Source organism: Bombina bombina, chromosome 4 (assembly GCF_027579735.1).
Source record: "Bombina bombina isolate aBomBom1 chromosome 4, aBomBom1.pri, whole genome shotgun sequence".
Taxonomy (NCBI): Eukaryota; Metazoa; Chordata; class Amphibia; order Anura; family Bombinatoridae; genus Bombina; species Bombina bombina.
This window is the reverse complement of record NC_069502.1, coordinates 229,413,840-229,428,900: the sequence shown is the minus strand read 5'-3', so window position 1 is coordinate 229,428,900 and position 15,061 is coordinate 229,413,840. Positions and strand designations below refer to the sequence as shown.

At 42.0% G+C, this 15,061-nt stretch overlaps 1 protein-coding gene across 2 annotated transcripts in view; it reads right to left on the bottom strand.

Annotated features, from left to right (window-relative positions):
• The window catches only part of GK5 (glycerol kinase 5), a 163,856-nt gene that overhangs the window by 22,232 nt on the left and 126,563 nt on the right, over nt 1-15,061 (bottom strand). For both annotated transcript variants that reach the window (XM_053709816.1, XM_053709817.1), the window contains 4 exons: nt 12,708-12,802; nt 11,699-11,802; nt 559-618; nt 337-470 (listed from right to left, as the gene is read on the bottom strand). In XM_053709816.1, coding sequence (XP_053565791.1) covers nt 337-470; nt 559-618; nt 11,699-11,802; nt 12,708-12,802 — 393 coding nt within the window. The remainder of the gene's footprint in view (nt 1-336; nt 471-558; nt 619-11,698; nt 11,803-12,707; nt 12,803-15,061) is intronic.

Below are 15,061 nucleotides of genomic sequence, written 5' to 3'. Positions count from 1 at the left end.
TTTCAGCATGAAGTATTTTATACTTCATGACTGAAAGTCCCCTTTATTTGTTACACTGGTAAATCCTAGCGTTTCACAAACACTAGGATTTACTATCACTTTAAATAAGAAGTCTTTATTAAAAATATACTGCAAATCTCAAATGTTTAATAACATTGCCACTTTATATTAGATGCAAAGTTCAACCACAAATATTTTTCTTCTTTGCTTAGTAAGCAATCTAGTTAGGTGACGCAAAAAGATCAGTTTTCATAGTTCTGATATTTATTTCATTGATGACAAAAAAATGTGAAACTCAAACCAGTTTGCAAGAAGAAATGCAAAACGTATACATACCCACAGCCAGGCCAGCTAGGAAGGCTGCTCCCAATGAGGACATATCTGTGTGTTTGGGTTTATCAATTGGCTGGCTGAAGAGATCAGCAGTCATCTGCATAATGAAAGTATTATTACTGACTCCTCCATCGACCCTAGGAAGGGGACAAACGTAATATAAAAAAAATGTTCTGAAGAGATTTCTACAGAAATGTATACAGGCTGTCAAAACATTATACTTGCCTTATTTGGGTTATGGGAATACAAGTCTCTCTCAGCACAGTGTCGTACAGCTGCTTGTTTCTGAAGTTATAAAAATGGGGTTCAGGGTCAGAAATGGGGTTAGACAAATATTCAGATAACAGATAATTACACAGGTCAACACTGATTTTAAAGCCAATGACATTAAATCGATTATAGGGTAACTGTGTTGCGAATTTCGAATATGGCATTGGTTCTTCTAGATTGGCTCTAATTTTAGAGATAACGGATGCCCCCATTGAAAAACATAAAAAATGCTAAAGAAATTTAACGATCAGGTGTACCATACCCACAAATCACATGGAAACGGTCTTGAATCATAATGGTGTTTTATTCAGTACAATAACATCAAAACAAAGTAAGCCGATTCAGATAAGCACACTCAATGCACAGAAAAACGCTGTTTGTACGCTTTTCTTTTAGATGGGTCATAAGGACAATCACATTGGAGGCTCTAGCAGTAATCTGCCACCATGTGTGTCCCATCTGCCTTTCCATTCTCCATCACCTTTATATCCTGATGGAACCTCTCCCCTTGTTCCTCACTAAAAGTCTACCTTTGTGCTCATATTAGTAACCACATTTTTAACGTTTTGTATTGGGGTAAAATCATAATTTAAGGGGTATCCATTATCTCAAGACGTAGAGCCAATTAGGCAAAAAACTTGTGTCATTTTTCCATCAAGCACCCCAAAATATCCTAAATTCATTCAAACATCCTTGGCAACCAAATAAAAAGTTTTTGTTTGCTGACCTGTGTTATAGAAAGGGACCAAAGACAATCTAATGAGCCTATGACAAATATGTTCTAAAAAATATTCTTGAGATACAACACACATACACTCCCAAATACCTTGAATGATTCCTAAGACTTATGAAGTGCGTCTAAGCCCCTTACTGGAGAGAGAACAACTGTAGCTAAAGGAAAGTTATTATATTAATCATTTGTATAGAACCCCGTAGTGCTGGAAAGTACACACCACAGCCTATTATAAAAATATTATAATTCTATTAAAGGGACATTTTACTTCTATTATCATATTTTCTTCATTCTCTTGGCATTATTTGATAAAAAAACAAGAACATAAGTTCAAGAGCATGCACATGTTATACATTTGCAAGAGCACGAGATGGAAAACATAAACGATGCTTACCTGAAAATTTCATTTCCATCGTGGGGAGGAGAGTCCACGGCTTCATTCATTACTGTTGGGAATTAAGAACCTGGCCTCTAGGAGGAGGCAAAGACCCCTCAGCCAAAGGCTTAAATACCTCCCCCACTTCCCTCATCCCCCAGTCATTCTGCAGAGGGAACAAGGAACAGTAGGAGAAATATCAGGGTATAAATGGTGCTAGAAGATGAATAAATTTAGGTCCGCCCATCAGAGATACGGGCGGGAGCCGTGGACTCTCCTCCCCACGATGGAAATGAAATGATCAGGTAAGCATAATTTATGTTTTCTACCTAAAAGGGAGGAGAGTCCACAGCTTCATACATTACTGTCAGGAAAAATATACCCAAGCACTAGAGGACACTGAATAAAACCGGGAGGGTAAAAGGCGGACCCTAATCTGAGGGCACCACAGCCAGCAAAAACTTTCTCCCAAAAACAGCTTCCGCAGAAGCAAAAACGTCAAATTTGTAAAACTTTGTAAAAGTTTGTAAGGAAGACCAGGTAGCCGCCTTACAAATATGCTCCATAGAGGCCTCATTCTTGAAGGCCCAAGACGAAGCCACAGCTCTAGTTGAATGAGCCGTGATGTTCTGAGGAGGCTTATGTCCCACTGTCTCATAGGCCAAGCGAATCAAGCTCCTCAACCAAAAGGACAAAGTAGAAGAGGCTTTCTGCCCCTTGCACTTCCCTGAATACACCACAAAAAGAGATGTAGACTGTCTGAAATCCTTTGTAGCCTGAAGAACTTTAAGGCACAAACCACATCCAGGTTATGAAGTAACCTCTCCTTAGAAGAAGGTTTAGGACACAAAGAAGGAACAACTATTTCCTGATTGATGTTACGGTTAGACACCACCTTGGGAAGAAACCCCAAACCAGTGGGAAGCACTGTCTTATCCGCCTGAAACACCAGATAAGGATGCTCACATTGCAAGGCAACCAGTTCAGGCATTCTGCATGCCAATGCAATGGCCAACAGGAAGAGAACCTTCCAGAACAGAATCTTTATGTCAATGGAATGCATAGGCTCAAACAGAACCTTCTGCAATACCTTAAAGGGACATTCCAGTCAAAATTTAAATGCACATAGATTTATTACATCTTTGAATAGAAACATATTTGCAATATACATGTATTGGCAAAAATGCTTCTAGTAAAAGTTATTGCTGTTTTAGTGTTAACATTTTTCTCTGCGTGTGCATGTGAAGCATAGTTAGATAGTGTCACTGCACCCACATTTTAAAAACTGCTGCTGCTCAGATCATCAGTGGGGCTTGTATCATGTCAGCAATTAACAAATTGAGTCATTACCAGATGGTACAAGCACCTTACGCTCTCTGAGCAAGTGCTGTGTTTAAAATGCTGGTGCACGTTGCATACTTAAATACACTTTTGAAACCGCTATAGCTTTTATTAGAAGCATATTTGCTAATGCATGTATATTACAAAATTGCTTCTGTTCAATACCGAAATGCACCCACGTGGTTTCCAATTTTGGCTGGAATATCCCTTTAAGGACCAAATTTAAGTTCCATGGGGGAGCAGACTGTTGAAAGACAGGCCTAATTCTAGACAGAGACTGAACAAAAGATTGTCAGGGAGCTCAGCGAGTCTCTTATGCAACAAGGTGGATAATTCCCGAAATCTGTCCCTTTAAAGGAACTGGCGGCAAGACCCTTCTCCAAACCATCTTGGAGAAAGGACAGAATCCTGGACACCTTCACCTTATGCCAAGGATATCCATGCTTCTCACACCAGGACAAGTAAATCCTCCACACCTTATAGTAGATGCGAGGAATGACTGGCTTCCTTGCCTGAATTAGAGTATCAATCACACTTTCAGAAAAGCCTCTCTTGGACAAGACTAGGCGTTCAATCTCCACGCAGTCAGCCTCAGAAAATCGAGATTTTGATTTTTAAAAAAGGACCCTGTTCCAGCAGATCCCTGCGAAAGGGTAACCTCCATGGCGGAGAGGATGACATCCCCACCAGATCCGCAAATCACGTCCTCCGCGGTCACGATGGAGCAATCAGAATGGCCGAAGCTCGCTCCTGTTTGATGTGTGCCATTACACGAGGTAGAAGTGGTAATGGTGGGAAAATGTAAGCTAGGCTGAACCCCCAAGGCACCGCTAAGGCATCTATCAGCTCTGCCTGGGGATACCTGGACCTCAACCCGCCATGAGATCTATCATCGGCGTTCCCCACCTGAGACAAATCTCTGCAAACATTTCGGGATGAAGAGACTATTCCCCCGGATGGAAGGATTGCCTGCTGAGAAAGTCTGCTTCCCAGTTGTCCACACCTGAAATGTGAATCACTGAGAGCGAGCAGCCCACTCCAAGATCCGAGACACCTCCCTCATGGCTAGGGAGCTCCTCGTATCCCCATGATGGTTGATGTAAGCCCCCAAGTTAATGTTTTCGGTCTGGAATCTGATGAAGCTGAACAACCCCAGAGGAGGCCATGCCTTCAGAGCATTGTAGATTGCTCGGAGTTCCAGAATATTTATCAGAAGGAGACTCGTCCTGGGACAATTTTCCTTGTGCCATCCTGGCACCGCAATCAGCTCCCCTTCCTGCCAGTCTCACGTCCGTCGTCACAATCTCCCAGGACGGTCTCAAGAAGGATGTCCCCATGGACAGTTGCTCCGGACAGATCCACTAAGAGAGAGAAATCAGAGTCTGAGCATCCATGGATATCTGCTGTAATTGATCTGAATGATCGCCGTTCCACTGTCTCAACATGCACAATTGAAGAGGTCTGAGATGGATCCTGGCGAATGGAATGACGTCTATGCTGGAAACCATGAGTCCTATTACCTCCATACACTGAGCCACCAAGGGATTTGAGGAGGACTGAAGGGCAAGACAAGAGCTCGCAATCTTCCTGTGTCGATGGTCTGTGAGAAATATTTTCATGGACATAGAGTCTATTATCGTGCCCAGGAACTCCACCCTGTTGCTGGGAACCAGTGAACTCTTTCCTGAGTTGATCTTCCAACCGTGAGTTTGGAGCAAAAGAAGAAGAGTCCTCGAATGGTCCACTGCGAGACGGCGCCTGGACTAGGATGTTGTCCATATAGGGTGCCACAGCAATGCCTCTGGATCTGGCCACTGTGTGTAGCGCCCCTAGAACCTTCGTGAAGATTCTCTGAGCCGTCGACAGACCAAAGGGAAGGGCCACAAACTGGAAGTGTTGGTCCAGAAACACAAATCTTAGGAACTTGAAGTGGTCCCTGTGAATTGGCACATGAAGGTAAGCATCCTTCAAGTCTATAGTTGTCATGAACTGTCTCTCTTGAACTAGGGGCGGAATAGATCCCAGAAACTTGTTTAAACACTTGAGTTCCAGAATCGGGCGGAACGTGCCCTCCTTCTTTGGAACCACAAAAAAGATTTGAATAGTACCCTAGACCCCTTTCTGCTTGGGGTACTGGTACGATAACACAGAGAGAGAAGAGATCCCTCACAAACTCTAGAAAGGCCTCTATCTTTTCTGGTCTTGAAGACAGGTTTGACAGGAGGAATCTGCCCCTGGGCGGATGGGATCTGAACCCTATCCTGTAACCCTGGGCGACAACTTCCAGAACTCAAGGGTTCTTAACGTCCTGCAACCATGCTTCTGAGAAGAGAGATAATCTGCCCCCTACTTGGTCCGGAGACCGGTCGGGGGCCGCCCCTTCATGTCGATTTTTCCTCGGCAGGCTTCTTGCTCTGCTTAAACTTGTTTCAAGAAGGAGCCGGTTTCTAAGTTCCCTTAGACTAGTCCGCTTTTACGCCGGGTGCTGAGCCTTGTCAGCACGAAAGGGACAAAAAGTAGATCCTTTAGGCTTAGCCTTCTTATGCTGCGGTAGGAAAGCTCCCTTGGCTCCCGTAACCGTGGATATAATCAAATTCGAATCCAATCCTTGACCGAACAGAATCTTTACTTGAAAAGGCAGGGACAACAGCCTCGACTTAGAGGTCATGTCCGCAGAGCCACAGAGCCCTGCGAGCTAAAACGGAAAAACCTGATACCTTAGCGTTCAGACGAATAATTTGCATATTGGCATCAGAGATGAAAGAGTTGGCGATCTTCAGCGCCTTAATTTTATCCTGTATCTTGTCGATGGAAGTCTCCCCCTCAACCATTTCACACAGGGATTTACATGGCCGCTGCCGGCTGAAAAACAAACCCTGTGTGTTGAAACATCTTCCTTAACATATTTTCCAACTTTTTATCCATTGGCTCTTTAAACAACGAACTATCCTCAAGGGGAATAGTTGTCCGCTTCGCGAGCATTGAGATAGCACCATCCACCTAAGGGACAGTACCCCACAGCTCAAGCTGAGAGTCCGGAAAGGAGAAAAGTTTCTTAAAGGAAGAAGAAGGGGAAAAGGAAGAACCTAATCACTCCCATTCATTCTTAATAATATTAGCCATCTTAACAGGAACCGGGAAGGCCTGAGGCACCACCCTGTCCTCATATACCTTATCAAGCTTAGGAATCGCAGGTTCCTCCGGAAGCTTCGGTTTCGGAACCTCCAGAGTAGCAAGCACTTGCTTCAGCAAAAAGAGCAAATTCTCTATCCTAAACCTAAAGTCAGGCTCCCCCGCAGAAGGAGGTTTAGATGACACAGACTCTGACCCAGAAGGGACCTCCTCTGAAGAGTCGGAGTGGGCCTTCTCATCGTATAAGTTGATCCGCAAAATCTGATGGCTAACGAATCTCTCCCGCAGGAGTAATGGTTGGACCCTGGGGCGCTGCATGTGCGATTGGAGATGAATGCAGGGAACGCACCTCATGGGACGGGGAACTCTCAGAGGTGGACGGCTCATTAATACTAGACATTCATTTACTTTTAGATGTCGTAACTTTATCAAGGCATGTGGAATATGGTTGAGCAGGCTGTTCTACCAGAACCTCCTCACAATAAACACAGGAATGAGACCTTGTTAAAGAGGGAGAACCCTCTAACGCGTCAGAGCCCTCCATAGCTTGCACTTTTGTTACGGACTAGATTAACTTAATAAATAGGCACCTTTATAACCTCCAATGGCCGGGGCACTCACCACCTCCTATGACCCGGACTACAGAAACCATTGCGTCTCCTGCACCGCTGATCAATAGAGGAAGAGAGATAGCCACACCTGGTCACATGGAATGCCTGGAAGGACCACCCCTGCACTAAGGAAAAAAACGCGCCAAAAAAAAAAGGCTGCGCAATACTCCCGTAAATAACCTGAAAGTTCCACACATTGCCAGAGCCTCATCTCACACATAACGCAGCAATGACACAAACAATATCATGTATAACCCCCCGTTCAATAATCGCCTTTCCAGGAATATTAAGCCTTGATTCTTTAAAGATAAAAGGCGTCGCACTGTGACTCTGTCTTCCGTATCCTTTTGTACTAAAAAAATTAAACGATCTAACCAGAATCTATGCCGTGGAAGAGGAACACGGCCCTTCAAATGTGACAGGTTAGTAGCCTCGCTCCTGACATGGACTTGAAATCTGACCCCTCAGAGTACTGACTGACAAACCTTTCTCCAGGCCATCCTGAAGAAAAGATAAAATCCGGGAATCCTCACCTGGCTCCAGTATAAACCCTTAGATTCACACCAAAAAAGGTATTTACGCCATACATTATGGTAAATCTTACGAGTAACAGGGTTATGAGCCTGAAGCATAGTATCAATGACCACCTCAGAAAGAAACGTGTCTAGACAGGACTAGCCTTTCAATTTCCAAGCAGTCAGCTTCCAAGAATCGATATTTTGGATGGAGGAATGGACCCTGCATTAGAAGGTCCTTCCTCAGAGGTAACATCCAAGGTGGAAGACATGGAAAGAGAGCAAACGGAGAAAACTGTTATGCTAGACCGAAATTCCAAAGAACCGCCAGAGCATCTATCAAAGCGGCCTGAGGATCTCTTGAAACTGATCCGTACTTTGGAAGCTTGGCGTTTTGACGAGACGCCATTAGATCCAACTCCAGAACCCCCCACCTGAGGGTGATCCTTGAGAACATTTCAGGATGGAGAGCCCACTCCCCGGGATGAAAAGTCTGTCCTGGAATGTGGATGGCAGATAGGAGACAATCGTGAGCTTCCGCCCACTGCAGAATACGAGTCACCTCCTCCATGGCCAAGGAATTTCGAGTTCCTCCCTGGTGGTTGATGTAAGCCACTGAGGTGGTGATGTCCGACTGGAATCTGATAAACCGGACTAAAGATAATTGAGGCCAAGCTGTCAAGGCACTGAAGATTGCTCTCTACTCCAAGATGTTTATGAGAAGAGAAGACTCTTCCCGAGACCACAGGCCCTGAGCTTTTAGGGAACCCCAAACAGCTCCCCAGCCTAACAGGCTGGCGTCCGTAGTCACAATCACCCAGGAAGGTCTCAGGAAGCAAGTGCTCTGAGACAGATGTTCCTGTGAAATACACCACGAGAAAGAGTCTCGTTAGGGGATCCAGATTTAGCCTCTGCGATAAATCTGAATGGTCTCCGTTCCATTGACTGAGTATGCAAAGCTGTAGAGTTCGCAGATGGAACCGATCAAAAGGAATGATGTCCATGGAAGACACCATCAGACCAATCACCTCCATGCATTGAGCCACTGATGGTTGAATAGCAGACTGGAGAGAAAGGTAAGAAGCAAGAAGTTTGGATTTTCTGACGTCCATCAGGAAAAGCTTCATGGACAGGGAATCTATGATTGTCCCGAGGAAACACAATCTGGTAGCAGGAAATAGAGAAATCTTTTCCATATTCACTTTCCACCCGTGGGAACGTAGAAAAGACAACATCATCTCTGTATGAGATTTTGCTAGTTGAAAAGATGACGCCTGAATCAAGATGTCGTCTACATAAGGCCCCACAGCAATTCCCTGGGATCTGATCACTGCCAATAGAGCCCCCAGAAACTTTGCGAATATTCTGGGAGTCATGCCAAGACCAAACAGAAGTGCAACAAACTAAAAATGCTTGTCCAGAAAGGCAAACCTTAGAAACTGGTGATGATCCCTGTGATGGGAACGTGCAACATGTCCTTCAGGTCTATGATCGTCATGAACTGACCTTCCTGAACCAATGGAAGAATGGAATAAATAGTTTCCATCTAGGACGGAACCCTGAGAAATTTGTTGAGGCACTTTAAGTCTAGGATGGGACTGAAAGTTCCCTCCTTTTTGGGAACCACAAATAGATTTGAATAGAATCCTTCACTCGTTCCTCTAGTGGGACTGGAACAATAACCCCAGGGAGGATAGGTCCTCTATGCAATTTTAGAAGGCCTCCCTCTTTTCCTGGTTTGTGGATAGTCTTGACAGGAGAAATCTGCCCCTTGGAGGGCAAGACTTGAATCCTATTTTGTAACCCTGGGATACTATGCCCACAGTCCATGGATCTTGGACATTGTGTATTCCAGCCTGCAGAACAAAGTAAAGCCTGACCTCCACTTGATCCAAAATTGGATCGGGTGGACCCTTCATGCTGATTTAGAGTCAGCGGAAGGATTCCCCTTATTCCAAGGCTGACTGGACCTCCAAGAGGTCTTAGCTTGCTCTGGTTTGGAAGAAGAGGAAGAAGACTTTGGTTCTTTAAAGTTACAAAAGGAGGGAAAATTAGAATTCTGGCGACCCTTAGGTCTGTTCTTCTTGTCCGTAACTTCAGAAATAATTTCCGCCAGACCAGGTCCAAATAAAGTCTTACCTTTATAAGGTAAAGACAAAAGCTTGGCTTTTGAAGTTACATCAACCAAACAGGATTTTAACCACAGAGCTCTGCGAGCTAGAACAGTAAAGCTAGACATCTTTGCTCCCAGTATAATTACCTGCATGTTAGCATTGGAGATAAAGGTATTGGCCAGTTTAAGAGCTTTGATCCTATCCAGGATCTCCTATATCATAGTCTCCTCTGATATCAGATCAGACAAGGAGTCACACCAATAAGATGCTGCACCCACAACCGTAGCAATACTTGCCGCAGGTTGCCACTGTAATCCTTGATGGATGTACATCTTTTTTAAGTAAGCCTCTAGCTTCTTATCCATAGGATCCTTAAAGAAACGACTATCCTCTATAGGAAAGGAAGTTCTTTTAGCCAGAGGAGAGATAACTCCCTCTACCTTAGGCACAGTGCGCCATGAGTCACAAATTGAGTCAGCAACAGGAAACATCTTTTTAAAAACAGGGGAAGGGGAAAAAAGAAACCCCTGGCTTATCCCATTCCTGAGCTATAATTTCAGACATCTTGTCTGGAACAGGAAACACATCCTCAAAAGAGGGAGAATAATAAACTCTTAAGTTTAGAAGACTTTTTAAGGTTGACAGCAACCGAAGGTTAAGAGTCGTCCAAAGTAGCTAGAACCTCCTTCATTAGCAACCGGAGATGTTCAAGCTAAAATCTGAAATTAACTTCTTCAGATTCTGAAGATTTTCTCCCCATTGTGTCAGAGTCTGAGATCTCCCCTTCAGAAGCTACTGAAGTATCCTCCTCATCAAAAAAAGATGATTTATCACATAAACAAAATGAATTTCTTAAGGCTAAGGAAAAAAAACTGTCACCGTTTAAATCAACCTCAGACTGCCTGAGGCGCCTACCGTGACAGGAATTGATAACCCACTAGCAAGAGGAAACAAGACTCTCCTGTAGAAATCCTTTCCTCTTGGCAGACGATCCAATCGTTGAGTACAAGCCGCAAAGCCGACACTGTTAGACTCACTAAACTCCGCTCTGATATAATGTAAGTGCAGAAGTCACATGAGCCGCAGAAAAAATTAAACTGCACCTTTACAAGCGCGTTAATTACAAACGGCTCTTAAAAGTAAACGGTCCTTTAGATCCTTTTCCTTCCATAGCCCATCTGCTCTATAAATAAAGGGAAAAGTAAAAATCCCATAATAACCCTTCTGCCAAGTCTTAAGTCTCTCACATATATGTTAATGACAAAAGGCATTAACCTCTTGACAGAAAAAGTGTCAGTAAAGCTGCAAGTACCAGTAAAACTGCCCATAAAATGTACCCTTAACCAAATACAGGATAACCAAGTCCCAAAAATGTTCCACCTGAGGGTTAACCTCTAAAGTGCTGTTCTTCAGTACCTAGAAGGCAAAGGCACTTACCTGTGGATCCAGCTAAAGGGAAGATAACAGCTACTTAGGTGTGACAGGTACTCCACTCCCTGTCATGGACCTGTAGTAAAAAAAAAGAACAGAGTAACCAACCCTGGCTTTCTGCAAAGGGGTAGCACAGGTGTTAGAAGTAAAGCAAAGACTACCTCACCGCCTTCTAACTGCTTAAAGCCACCACTACTCTTACTAAAGAGATTGACGTGGACACAGCTAGACCCTTGCTTGCAGGGAAAAAATACCCATAAATGGATTATATCTTCAGACACCATCTTCGCACATCCTCCATTGACAGAGGCAAAGAGAATGATTGAGGATTATGGGTAAGGGACGGTAAGGGACAATATACACCAATTTTCATATAACTGCATGTAAAAACTTACTTCGAAGCTTCCAGTTTAGCTCTGTTTAAAAGGTTACTGGAACACCCACTGCAAATGGGAAATATCAGACACTCCCCCTTCTTTTGCATATGAAAAGATCCTTTACACAAACAGGAGCAAGCTGGAGTAGGTATACGTTGGTATTCTCCTAAAACTTTTGGGCTTGGTTAGGAGTCTGAAAATCAGAGCAATGTTATTTAAAAATAAGCAAAATTATATTTAAAAAAAAAAAAAAACAACTTTATGGGCTATATAAATGCATCATCTACAAAATATTTATGCAAAGAAAAAATGAGTGTATTATGTCCCTTTAACAGGTTTGCTGGGGTGCTCTTTGCCTCCTCCTGCTGGCCAGGAGTTGAATATCCCATAAGTAATTGGAATGACGTTGTGGATTCTCCATGCCATAGGAAAGAAATTTTGTTTTAGGTTTAAAGATTTCCTCACCTGAATGCGACAGACTCCAAAATTGCTCTAACTAGATGGCTCTTGCTGGTGGAAGGTTTGAGACCCATGAATGATGCACAAGCAAATGGATCATTTACTGGAGCCTGAAATAAACAAAAAGGTAGTGACACATGGGAAAACGTTGTGCTACTGCTTTCAATATCAGAGTAAGAGAGAGGCACTTACACATCACAGACTGGCAGCGGGAAGGGAAAGAAACACCACATTATAACCACAGAACATATACACAAAGCCACACAAACACAAATGGGGCATATTAGTTTGTGCTATGTCTTAACACAGAAAAACTACCACTCGGCCACTTTGGTATTATTTGTTGGACTACATATTCAAATGATTCTAAACATTGGGCAATAGGTCAAAATATAGTCTCTATTCTTGCACAACACATTCGACCCAATTGTTTACTTAGGTTTGTCTGATAAAGGATGATCATCCTTTACAGATGCAATGCATGAAATGTGGAATCTGCAACATTTTATCATACCACCAATATTTTGGCCACACTGAGCATCTATGGATTATTATAACGCATGATGCCTTATTCACTTGGTAAAGGGGCACAAACTTTCCTTACACTTCATTTGGGTAGACAATGACAGAAAACACAATCATAGCACCTTTAGCTGGACTACAGACTTTTCAAGAGGAGAGGATAAGCAACTGATAGTAACATTATTGGATTCTATTAAAATTTAAACTTTTTGATGATTGTTATTTTTTTTATTCTCTATACTCAAAGCTGTGTCAAAAAGTTTTAACAGTTTAGTAATTTATTAAAGTGTATTTACTTTAATAACAATGTGAAATAGCTAAAAAGTACAAAATGTCTATATTGTCAGAGCCATCGTACATGCATTTCACAGTATACACACAAAAAAGCACAGAAGCAAATAATTTTTATGCAACTTGCAAATAACTTTGTGAGGACAATTAGCTGGAAATAGATATGATCAGAAGGTGAAATTAAATGATGCAGTTTATTTACCTGTAGACCAGTAAAAGAAGGTACAAAGTAAATTCCTCCGCAGTCTGACACACTTCGTGCCATGTCCTCAGTGTCAGAGAGTTTGCTGAAAAGATCTGCAGAAACAGAGGATATGATCAGGCATACAGCTGTTATCTTTATTAGACTGGATTATAATCAATGTATTAGTAAACTATGGGGTCAAATACCAGTAGTCTTAAATTCTGTAGTTTTTTTTTTTTATTCCCGACTGCTTCTTAATATCCAGTTTATTTACATATTATGGAACACTTTCTACAAACAAATTCTCATAATATTACAAAAAAAAAAAAAGTGTTTTTTTCATGAAAAAATTATTTGAAAACACCATCGCCTAGATTACGAGTCTTGCGTTAGCCTTAAAAAGCAGTTAAGGGGTCCCAACGCTGCTTTTTAACGCCCGCTGGTATTAAGAGTCTGGCAGGTACAGGTGTACCACTCACTTTTTTTCCGCGACTCGAGCATACCACAAATCCCCTTACGTCAATTGCGTATCCTATCTTTTCAATGGGATTTTCCCAACGCCGTTATTACGAGTCTTGGAAAAAGTGAGCGTTAGACCCTCTCCTGTCAAGACTCCTACCGCATTATAAGTCAGTAGTTAAGAGTTTTATGGGCTAACGCCGTAACATAAAACTCTTAACTAAAGTGCTAAAAAGTACACTAACACCCATAAACTACCTATTAACCCCTAAACAGAGCCCCCCACATCCCAAACACTATATTAAAATTTTTATCCCCTAATCTGCCGACCGGACATCGCCGCCACTGTAATAAATATATTAGGGTTGCACTGATACCATTTTTTTAAGACCGAGTACAAGTACCGATACTTGTTTTCAAATACTCGCCGATACCAATTACTGATACTTTTTTTTAATGAGCGGCAGATTAGAGGTTAATAATATAATGCAGGTGGCGATGATGTCAGGGCGGCAGATTAGGGGTTAATAAGTAAGATTAGGGGTGTTTAGAATCGGGGTTCATGTTAGGTGTAGACGTAAAATGTATTTCCCATAGGAAACAATGGGGCTGTGTTAGGAGCTAAACGCTGCTTTTTTGCAGGTGTTAAGTTTTTTTTCAGCCAGCTCAACCCTATTGTTTCCTATGGGGAAATCGTGCACGAGCACGTTTAGCCAGCTTACCGCTACCATAAGCAGCGCTGGTATTGAGGTGAGATGTGGAGCTAAATTTTGCTCTCCGTTCACTTTATTGTGGCTAACGCCGGGTTTAGAAAAACCTGTAATACCAGCATTGTCTTTAAAGGGACATTAAACCCAAAAAATTTCTTTCATGATTCAGATAGAAAATACAATTTTAAACAACATTCCAATTTACTTCTATTTTCTAATTTGCTTCATTCTTTAGATATCTTTTGTTAAAGAAATAGCAATGCACATGGGTGAGCCAATCACATGAGGCATCTATGTGCAGCCACCAATCAGAAACTACTGAGCCTATCTAGATATGCTTTTCAGTAAAGAATATCAAGAGAATGAAGCAAATTGGATAATAGAAGTAAATTAGAAAGCTGTTTAAAATGGTATTCTCTATATGAATCATGAAATAAAAAATTTGGGTTTAATGTCCCTTTAAATATTGTGTACAGTTCTGTAGAAGCATATATTGTGAATAAATAAAAAACTGGTCAAAAGAGGTTTACTAAAAATAAATAAATCTTACAAGAAAAAAAAAACGTATGGCCCCAGAAGAAAAAAGCCTGTTATGCTAGACCCTAGAGGGTATCAGTCATTTGCTGAAACTCCTCTTTACAGAAAGGGCAGCTGCTCATGGAACAGACTTCCAATAGAGGTAGCAAAGGCACAAATACTGTAAGAAAGTTTTAGAATACCTTGGCTATCCACAATGATAGCCTAACAATTAAAGCTTACAATTCAGAAGGAAATATGGGCTTTCTGGTTCTTAACGAGAATGTAAAGTTTAATGAGAAAGCGCCCAGTTTTTAAAAATACTCAAAAAACAGGGGCACTTTCATTCAATAAACTTTACATTTAAGTTTTTTTTTTTTAAAACGTACCTTTTTGTTTACAACAGCTGTAAGAAAGTTTTAGAATACCTTGGCTATCCACAATGATAGCCTAACAATTAAAGCTTACAATTCAGAAGGAAATATGGGCTTTCTGGTTCTTAACGAGAATGTAAAGTTTAATGAGAAAGCGCCCAGTTTTTAAAAATACTCAAAAAACAGGGGCACTTTCATTCAATAAACTTTACATTTAAGTTTTTTTTTTTTAAAACGTACCTTTTTGTTTACAACAGCAGCCCGGCGATCCTCCGCCTGCAGCTCCTGCTTTACTTAGCATATCGATGACGTA